The 10,277-nt window shown below is 37.0% G+C and overlaps 5 protein-coding genes across 5 annotated transcripts; 1 reads left to right on the forward strand and 4 right to left on the reverse strand.

Moving 5' to 3' along the window:
- The first annotated feature begins 970 nt into the window (after positions 1–970).
- On the forward strand, positions 971–3,116 carry B0P05DRAFT_520283 (uncharacterized protein). Its single transcript, XM_051575758.1, has 2 exons — positions 971–1,039; positions 1,090–3,116. The coding sequence occupies exon 2, from the start codon at positions 1,092–1,094 to the stop codon at positions 3,066–3,068; it is 1,977 nt and encodes a 658-aa protein (XP_051428992.1). The 5' UTR covers positions 971–1,039; positions 1,090–1,091; the 3' UTR covers positions 3,069–3,116.
- Positions 3,117–3,181: 65 nt separating this feature from the next.
- Positions 3,182–4,784, reverse strand: B0P05DRAFT_482036 (kinase-like domain-containing protein; the record flags this gene model as incomplete). Its single annotated transcript, XM_051575208.1, has 4 exons — positions 3,182–4,008; positions 4,054–4,230; positions 4,277–4,591; positions 4,637–4,784. 4 exons carry the CDS (start codon positions 4,782–4,784, stop codon positions 3,182–3,184), a joined length of 1,467 nt encoding a protein of 488 aa, XP_051428993.1.
- Positions 4,785–4,958: 174 nt separating this feature from the next.
- B0P05DRAFT_482030 (Rho GTPase activation protein) lies at positions 4,959–8,222 on the reverse strand (the record flags this gene model as incomplete). Its single annotated transcript, XM_051575207.1, has 6 exons — positions 4,959–5,619; positions 5,664–6,183; positions 6,231–6,424; positions 6,471–6,988; positions 7,034–7,935; positions 8,012–8,222. 6 exons carry the CDS (start codon positions 8,220–8,222, stop codon positions 4,959–4,961), a joined length of 3,006 nt encoding a protein of 1,001 aa, XP_051428994.1.
- On the reverse strand, positions 8,196–8,853 carry B0P05DRAFT_438579 (uncharacterized protein; the record flags this gene model as incomplete). Its single annotated transcript, XM_051573731.1, has 5 exons — positions 8,196–8,257; positions 8,313–8,380; positions 8,426–8,580; positions 8,624–8,753; positions 8,795–8,853. Coding segments are annotated over 5 exons (474 nt in total), but the record flags the coding sequence as incomplete, so codon positions are not given.
- Positions 8,854–9,349: 496 nt separating this feature from the next.
- B0P05DRAFT_482041 (armadillo-type protein) lies at positions 9,350–10,277 on the reverse strand (the record flags this gene model as incomplete). Its single annotated transcript, XM_051575209.1, has 4 exons — positions 9,350–9,616; positions 9,663–10,000; positions 10,047–10,147; positions 10,193–10,277. Coding segments are annotated over 4 exons (791 nt in total), but the record flags the coding sequence as incomplete, so codon positions are not given.

The following is a 10,277-nucleotide window of genomic DNA, read 5'->3' on the forward strand; positions in this document are numbered from 1 at the left end:
TAGCAGTAAATTTTTTAGATAAACTAGAGACAGGCTTATTACACGTAATTGAATTTACAATGAACTACTCTTCATGCTCAATTTTCTATTTTCTGACTAGAATGCCTTTCTAATAAATAGAAAACATTGTCGGGTTTTGAATCTATTTGATTCCTCTGAACGATTTTTTTTGAACAAATAATCGACCATTACTGCTAGTGTACGCAGCTCAATCAATAAACACAACTTAGAAAAAAACAATTGACCAAAAGTCCTCAAAAAAGCAAAGCTATCAACATGACGTCTTAACAAAGTCTGTAGATAAAATTAAGGAGTATCCAAAAGTGTAGAAAAAATGCTGTATTTGCTATGTGTTTATAAGCTATTCCTTAAAAGCTCAAATATCAGTTTTTGGTGCATAGCATATACTTTTTCTGAAAATTTTGTATATCTAAACTTTTGGGCGTATCCGGAAGCCCTAAACGAGCAATTTTTACTAATATATATCATAATAAAAAGTTAATCTATATCTTACAAATTTCAATTTTCTGAAATTTTAAAAAATCGTCGAGGTATCATAAGGCCACTTATAGGCTTTTTCGACTTTTTCAAAACTTGATATATTTCTGTATAAAAGTGTTTCTTTGTGCATTCCTTAGTATACGAAACTCAAAAAAGTGGGTTTGAAGTGGTTTTGAGGTACTGATGCGAGACTTTTTACTTGATTTGTATATACAACCAGCGCTTACATTGAACTTTATTAGCAAGAAATAACTGACTCTTTTGATTGATACTATAACACAAGAAGAGGGAGAAAGAAGAGAGAGCGTCAGAAAAGCAATTGATCTGATAGATTGACTCAATTCCAATTCAAACCAAAAGAAAAAGAGAAACAAACTTCAAAGGAAAAAACATTCAATTGCAGGTAAGTCGTGTCAATGAAACAAAAACCGTAACACAAATGACAGGAAAAATAAAGCTTCTTCTTTCTCTCCTTCTTGTTTTTGTTTTTTCTTCTTCTTTCTCATTACCATTAACTAATTACAGAAAAAAAGAAAAGGTAGACAATGTCATTACATATCCCATAAAACTAACATTAAAAAACAATAGAAATGACGGTATCGACATTACCTACTAATACAAATAACCAAGAGGACTTTGCTAGCCCTACTTCGCTCTATACATGTGGTTTTGAGAAACTTGTTATCAGTTCAAGTGCAACACATAAAGCCCCTGAGAATGTTACTCAAAATAGCAATTACAGTGTACAAAAGAAGCCATTGATCTATTCAGCTCAAGAAACTAATACTGTACAACCTACTAGATCTAACTCAACAACCATGACTTCAATTTCTTATCATCCAAACAATAGTACCAGTAACCTTAGCGTCATGAGTAACAATGGTCTGTATGCCTTACATAATAACAGTGCACCTACTCTTAATAACAATGACCCACTTTCTTTTCAACAAAAAAGCCCTTTTTTACAACACAGCATGATTCAGAAACCACCTACTTCGCCTTCGTTTCAACATGCTATTCCGCAAATGCAATATTCTCCTTCTTATCAACACAGTGCACTTCCTCCACAACAAGCACAGTTTCATCATAGCGGTATGAACAGACCACCACCATCACCTCAACAACACAGACAAGGTATACTAACGCAATATCCTATGATGCCACCACAAGCTAGACCTATGCCACTACAAATAAATTATAATAGACCACCTCCACCACCCAATAACCCAGCGTATTATTCGCAATGTCCTCCTCAACAAAGACCAATGATGATGTCTGCACCAGTTCCTCCTCCAATGCCGCCACAAACATTTGGACATGTCAATTTAGCACCAACAGTTGCTCCTTCTATCGCGGACGGTAATTATTTATCAGACAGTTCACTTTCAGTGGCCAATTCAGCCGGCAAACAAGCTAAGAAAAGTCAATTCCCACCTGTCACTAAAGAGAACATAACAAAGTTTCGAAATGAAGTTATGAACAGCAATGATCCTCGTCTGATGCTGGATTTTGCTAAATACTTGATGGAAGCTTCTCCTCAATTAACTGCAAGTGATCCCAAATACACAAAAAAGCTGCGTGAGGCCATGGTGATGGAAGCTCAGAAAATTGTAAAGAAATTAGCAACTCATTCAGGTATGGGGAAGCAAGGTTATGCTGAAGCCCAATTCTTTTTGGCCAATTGTTATGGTACGGGTGATATGGGCCTTCAAACGGATGCCGAAAAAGCCTTCTCCCTTTATGTTCAAGGATCAAAGCAAAACCATCCTAGTTGTACGTACCGTGCTGGTGTGTGTTATGAAGTAGGTGCTGGTACAAAACGAGATAAGAATCATGCGATTCAGTTCTACCGAAAAGCTGCCAATTTAGGAGATCAAGTTGCCATGTATAAATTGGGAATTATTCTATTAAAAGGATTTCTCAGTCAGCCAAAGAATCCTCGTGAAGGCATTTCCTGGCTTAAACGTGCAGCTCAACAAGCGGACGAAGATCATCCACATGCACTCCATGAGTTGGGTTTAGCCTATGAAAAGGAAGGCATTCCTTCAGTTATTCCGGATTTAAATTATGCTCGTGAATTGTTTACCCAAGCAGCTCAGTTTGGTTATGCTCCGTCTCAATTCAAGTTGGGTTTGGCCTATGAAAACGGGTTCCTTAACTGTCCTGTTGATCCTCGGCGCTCAATTGCGTGGTACTCAAAAGCTGCCGAACAAGGAGATGTAGAAGCTGAATTTGCTCTTTCAGGATGGTATCTGACTGGTGCAGAAGGTATCTTGCCACAGAGTGATAAGGAAGCGTACTTGTGGGCACGTAAAGCAGCTGACAGAGGAAATGCAAAGGCAGAATATGCAGTGGGGTATTATACAGAAACAGGTACAGGTACCAAGCAAAACTTAGAAGAAGCAAAGCGCTGGTACATGCGTGCTTCTGCTCAAAACTATCGTCGAGCCACTCAGCGCTTAACTGAATTAAAGTACGGTAATATAGGGCCTCACCAAAGAAAAAGACATACTCGAGAAAACAATACTTCTTCAAATGCAAAGGATTCTGAGTGTAGTATTATGTGATAGAAAGAAAAAACAGACATTTATTAATAAACTACTAATAACCAAAATGATACATATACATATAGCTTCGGAATACAAAAAAGAGAGGGTATAAACATGGAGAATGTACAACATTACCAATCTCTACTTAAATGACGTTCTAAAGCATTAAAGTCTGCATCAGAAGGTCCTATCAGTGTACGTCTTTTACCGACATGTATTTCACTTTCATCACTATCCATCATTTTCATATCATCCTCGCTCATATCTTCTGGCTCTTTGACAAGTCGATCTACTTCCATCAACATGAATTGATTTTGATCACCTATAGTAGCAGAAACAACTTCCTTTCCTTGTTGAGCTAAATGAATGGCATTCAAGTTGGTTTCTGTAGCAAGAGCAGAAGATGGTGTACTAATTGAACTACCCGTGTATCTTCTTCGCGTAGACTGAGAGCCATGCGAAATGTATTGTGGATGCAATGAAAGAGGATCTTCAATGCCTTTGCTACGCATTACTTCTTCAACAATACATTGTCGAAGCACATGCTCACTCTCAATCATTTCAAAGCTCTCAAAATCGAATAGACTAGGACAATCTACTTCTTCTGATGCATCACGAACTGCTGCAACAAATGGGTGTTCCAAACCTTGACTTGCACTCATACGTTTTGAAGGGTCAAGGCAAAGTAAGTTTTGAAGCAAATGAATGGCTTCAGGAGGCGTATCAGGAAACAAGAGACTGAAATCAATCGATTCTTCTGGAGGAGGTAGGCCACTTTCATCGCGCAAACTTCTTATATATTCTGTCACTGAAGATGAATTGTCCCAAAATGAAGTATCTTTAGGTAAGCCAAGGATGCCTACAATCTTGTGCAATTGATCGACATAGTCTGTACCCTTAAACAGTACTTTACGACCCAATAACTCAGCAAAGATACACCCTAAAGACCATATATCAACTAATATCATATCAGCTATCTCGACATAAAAGAAAGAAAGCTTACTTGATTTGTCATACGAATTTCGACTCAGCATAATTTCAGGGGCACGATACCATCGCGTAACAACATAATGGGTCATGTACTGCGATTCCATATCGCCTGGAGTAAATTGTGTAAAACCACGAGCCATACCAAAATCGCAAATCCTTAAGTCGCAGTTTTCATTCACAAGGATATTTGCTATTAAAAAAAATAAGCAATATTGACAGCTAAGCATTTCTTTTACCTGGTTTTAAGTCACGATGAAGTACATTGGCGCTATGAATGTATTTGAGTCCAGAAAATAATTGATACATGAACCATTGATAATGAACAGGTTCTAATATAAGTTTTGAATGAATGATATCAGCCATTGTTGTATCACAGCATGATTGAATCAAATAAACTTCATTAAATGTATGAGGGTCAACAATATCCATAGCCTTCAAGTCAATAATACGTGGATGGCCATTAAAATGCTGCAATAATTTCATTTCTCGGAGGCAGCGCTTTGTTATCAACTTTTTATCAAATACATGTCTACATTTCTTTATGGCTACAACTGAAAACAAAAGTTTAGATAAGTTGACACGTATTTTTTGTTTACCTTCGTTCGTATTTATATTGATAGCGCTGCAAACAGACCCGTAAGATCCCGAACCTATCTTGCGTATTATCTTGTATTGTTTATTAATACTAAACCTTTCAGACTCATTATCAAGTACTATAGTATAAAAGTCACTAGCGTTTGCCATAAGTAAAGAGAAAAAAAAGAGGAAAAAATTATTTTAAGACTCCCCCTCCCCCCCCTTTTTTTAGTTTATGACAGACAACGATCTACATGCTTTTTTTAATTACATTATTACAAATACAGAATTATGCGTAAAACCTATAGATATTAGTCTTTTTTTTTTCTCGGTATAGAGTACTTACTTCTTATTAATAAGATAGATCAATAGATTCACATTCACTCTAGCCATGCCGTCTAAAACAGTTACTGTCTGCACACCTTCAAATTGTGTTTGAAGCAATTCTTCATAACGCATATCTACTTGAACAGAAGACATTGGCCAACCTGCATAACTTCCTTCAATCGTAATAATTCCTGCTTGGTTCATGGATAAAATGATAGGTATACGATCATAATGTTTCTTGGGAATATCCATAAGCTCCAAGATAATATTTCGTTCATAAAGTTGTTTAGCTGTGTACTTGTACGAGCCAAACTTGGGCACAAGACCTGATTTCTGTAAGCCTCGCATATGGAAATATTGACGGGTAAAGGGCAAAGTAAACTTCTGCTTCTTGCCTCGCTTTGTAGCCATGGCAGTCATACAACTATCGAGATATCCTTCATATGAATTTCCTTGGTCGAGCAAGTAGTCTCGTTTTTCTTTCAAGTGACTTAATGTTAGTTTCATACGAGCTAATTCTCTATCTCGCTGCATTCGGCGAGAGTTCTTGCCAGTAATATCTCGCGCGATCATGTTGATCACATCCTGATAACCATTGTTGCTAGCAATTACTTTACAGCGTTCCAAGTGCACAACTAATCGATTGGCAATACTCTTGAGTTGGAAAAAGTTGACGCTAGTTGATGTATGAGTTGAATGTATGTGTCATATAGACTTTACCTCTGTAGATCCAAGGGAGGCTCAGATTGACCAAGCTGAAGATGGCGTCTTTTTGAAATGACAGTACGATCTTCGGCCCTTTCTAAAAATTCCTTCGCCTTTAATTGAGTCCATGCAATTTCATGTTCGGATGTCGTAGGCACTTGAAAGATGTTGGCTAAGTTTTGGCCGCTTTGGATCTTGATCACGTAAATCACAAGTCGCTTTGTATCGACCAATAATTGTTGCAAACGAGCAGTAGGGTCTAAAGGAATACTGTCACAACGATTACTTAGTCTTAGGCACACCATGGATTCAGGTAATTCGATATCAGGATGATAAGCAGAAGCGCCAATCTCATCAATGATTTCATGTAGTATACCATCCCCTTCAGGTTCAAGAGCCTCAATATTTGTTTGTATAGTATAATGCAAGTGAAATAATTCGTTTGGTGACAAGTAGACGATGGGTTTGTGTGTGTTTGTCTGATCTGTCAGTGAGTGCATGCCAAAATAGCTTTCTGGATCTTCTACATCCGTCACTTTACACACAATGAGTGAGCCATTCAACAATATGGTTAATACTTACACCCCAAGAACCATTCACCAAACCTTAAAGCAGCGTCAGCAACATATTCATTCAAAGGAGCCAAAAAGATATCATGCGCATCCTCAAACACAGTTCCACTTGAGATATGCTGGAGCATTTTAGAAATCTCTGCCAAATTCTTTCTCTGGATAGGATTAATCACAGCATCAATCACATCATATTGTTCAGGGGCACTAGACAAAAACATGAGACAAATAAAGCAATATGCAGACAACTTACACAACAGCAGGATTCAAGTAACGATAGTAGATGAAGTTACCAATGATACGAATAATACGTTCATGAGGCTCATCAGGAAAGCTTTCTTCGAGAATCAACCTCAATTCTCTTGCTACCACACGAATACCATAAGGAACTGAGTCTATAGTAGAAGTAATAGCCATAAAGAATTGCTCTGTAATCTCCCTCAAGTTTCTTAAATGAATAACAAATGTGTCACGTACTTCAGGATCAGCAAGTGCTTCTTGGGATGTAACAGCATGAGGACGATTGGATGGCATACCCGTTCTGCATTCTTCATCATTAATAGCCTTATGGTAAATGCTGACAGGATCTGTTTCCAAGTCCAGAAAGTCGTTATTGACAATTTCAGTGACAAGTGGACTCAATAAGGTTCGAAAAAATTCTCGCTCTTTAGCACCACGGTTAGTTTGGACCACCAACTTCATAAAGGTATAGTTTCCTCGCATAAATTCTTGCGTACTCTCTACGTTCTTCATTTCTTCTGCTATACAATACTATTCAATCCATTAATCATTTGAATATGACTCGGTTACTTTTACCTTGCATAAGTTAATCAGCAAGTATTCTTCGCGCGAATTTGTTGCATAACCAAACAGAGAAAGTACAGTAGATTCAATTAGTTTATGACTTGCATAATGACCTAAATCTTGTCTACTTGTCATTGATAAGAGACGTGCTAAATATTTAGGTTCTGTCTGCAGCAAATAGACCAGTTCTTGAAATAATTCAAGCCGTTGTCTGCTGTCTTTATCAATACCAGTAAGCGAGAAGGGGTTTGCTTTGCCAGTTTGTGTTTCCAACATCCGTTGTTGTTCTTTCTTCTTTTTAAGTGCACCATTGTGCTTGAGTACATCTTCGATAGACACTGTATTTTTTAGGAACAAGGCAATTTGAATATCGAGTGTGTTGACATGCGCATCCAAATGATTATTTTCTTTAATACTCTCAATCACCTGTTGACGTAAATCCTCAAGAGCTAATTCACGATCAAAATCTAAATCGCTGTCGTCCAAAAGGTGAATAAAGTTCTTGACGGTACCCACAGTAGGATTATCAAATGTTCTTAGTTTGCGATAAGCGGTGCCCATTAGTTTGTGACGAATCAAGGATTGTACTTGAATTACTTGGTCTATGTTGACTTTATAGTAATCAATTACACGCTCTTGTTTATGTTTGGCGAGATATCTACGAACGACTTGTTGAACATGTACAATAAAATCAACATAAGCATAATAGTCAATTCTCTTTGAAGCAAGTTCACGACGCACAAAATAACCACGAACTTGTGCTTGTACTTGAGAAATAAATACAAAATTTTGGCTTGATCTATACAGCTGCATTTCTTGGTTGACTTTTCTCTTGACAAGCCAAGTACGAGCAATGGCTTGACATACGACCAACTTGTCTTGGTTTGTTTGCTTTAACCAGTACCTTTCAAACTCTATCATGCACTCTGTAAGTCTGGTTCTATATATCACAGCCTTGCTTACTTTCTTGTTCGCTTAATTCTTCTAAACTAGCTTGTGACTCAGAGTCAGTTACACTTTCATTTTCCTCCTCTTCCTCCTCTTCAATGATAAGGTCTGGTGTTTGAACAGCAGAAATCATGTCTGAATAATAACTGATACTTAACACATGATCAGTATCTTCTTCCTCTTCTTCTTCATTTAACTCTTTGCGCAATGATGAACCGACATTAGTAAAGTTGGGCATAGGCAAACCAGACATGTCCAAATGACGTTGTGTAGCACTCAATTCTTCATCTAAACAATAGGAGATTTTTTTTTAGGATACTCATCCTTTTATACATCTCCTTACTTGTAAAATGTAATTGACCCACTAGATTCTTAATGTTAGGGGCCAAGTTACGCCTAGACAATAAATGACTAAAGTACAAGAATAAGTAAGCTAAAGACCAAGTATGTCTCTACCTTAGAGCATGGATACAATAAATCACTTTTGGGATATTTTTCTTTTCATAAAGATCAGTCAATTCAAACCAAAAGATAGAAGGTAGTCTAGCCACTTTAAGAGCATCAAAAAAGTAATTGATATTATCAGAATGGCGAAACTGTAGTTTCTTGTCCTATAGAGCATAATGAGTTGTCATTCTACAGACAATCGTGTACCTGAAATATTTTACGAACAACACCAGGTACCATCCAATCAGCCAATCTTGCTAACACAATACCATTCCTCATAGACTCTTCTAATTTGATAATAGGGTCAATTTCGTCTTGTAAACAGTCTTCTATCCATCTACGAAACTATTTAGTGATTGAAAATAGTGGCTGGCTTACTCTTTTGCTTCACCAATATGACAAAGATATTCATAAGCCAATAGATTTGTTCTTTGTTTATCCATCCATTGGCTTGTATTAGTCTTTTCATCTCTTTGAAGACGAATGCGCCCTGTCTTGTATTACTACTGTATTCAGCTTGTTCTATTTACCTTGCATTCCTATTGTGTTGTCAGTGGTTTATATTCCGACATGTAAATGTAACTTACCAACCACATCTTCAGCATCTTCTGTAATCGTAGGAATATGAAGGTCTGTCAGACCATTTTTACCTGCCATGACAGACAACTTTCTTAAAGGCGTTGTATGTATTGACATGACTAAACAAAAAAAAAAGAAGAGAAAGAGAAAGAGATAAAACAAGGCACTCTTTATTTGCATTCCAAATACAATAATCATCCGAATTCTTAAAGACATTTTTATTTTTATTTTTTTCTTCTTTTTTTTTTTCAGCGTGACATAGGACACAAAAAGAAAAGAAAAGAAAATAACAAAAGAAAGAAAACAAAAGCATATTAAGCTACATGAGATGATTAGGCAAGTGACATATGTATTTTACTGCTTACCATGGCTCTCTAAAGCTCTGGTAGCAAAGAATTTGACATCAACATCTTGATCTGTACTGAGTTTTTCAAGGGTGGGTTTGACAGAACTAGTGACAAGTTCAGCTGTGCTAGAATCTTTTTTCAATAATGGTATCAAAGTCTCCAAAGATTTAGCAACGTTGAAACGAATGTTGGGAATAGGATCTTTAGACATTTCAATGATTGTAGGAAGGATACTTTCTTTGACCATCACAGGAGGCAATGCTTCTGCCATAGTCTAGTTTATATGAGCATACTATAACAATAAATAACGATACACTTACTGTCAATGCAAAAATAGTTGTCATTCTATGTAAGTAATTTTCATCAGTAATCATCTTCATCACTTCAGGAATGATAGCAGCCTTGGCCCATTCAGCACCAAAAACTTCAGCCAATTTCATCAAGTTGACAGTGGCAGCTTCACGGATAGAAAACACAAGATCACGGAGCCAAGACATACATAACTCAAGAAGCTTTTCTTCAAAGAACTTGCTGCCAAATTGCTTGGCCAAGAGAGGAATGTATTCGATGATTGCTAAACGAATACGCCATTGTTTGTCTTCTGACAATTCAACAATAGCAGGAAGCAATGCTTGAGAGACACGTTCAATACCAATAGCTATAAAAAAAACATAAGTACATTTGCTTAGTCTTTTGTTCGTTACCTTTGTTGATTGTCTCCAAGTTAGAAATCACATTCAGACGGACATCAGGGAACTCGTCAGTTAGTTGTTGTAAGAACAAAGGCAACAAGTATTCCATCGTACTATTAAAGATGAATAAAGGCATACATTTTTCTGTCGAGACTTACGCGTCTTGACCGATAATAGGAGCCAGTCCACTAATGTCTTTAGCAAGAGCAGCACGGGCATGTTGGTTTTCATCAGTGACAAGCA

Source organism: Gilbertella persicaria (assembly GCF_025201335.1).
Source record: "Gilbertella persicaria strain CBS 190.32 chromosome Unknown B0P05scaffold_94, whole genome shotgun sequence".
Taxonomy (NCBI): Eukaryota; Fungi; Mucoromycota; class Mucoromycetes; order Mucorales; family Choanephoraceae; genus Gilbertella; species Gilbertella persicaria.

What these genes read in the sequence shown, in the direction of transcription:
- B0P05DRAFT_520283 (XM_051575758.1), top strand. Translation starts at nt 1,092, where the DNA reads ATGACGGTATCGACATTACCTACTAATACAAATAACCAAGAGGACTTT.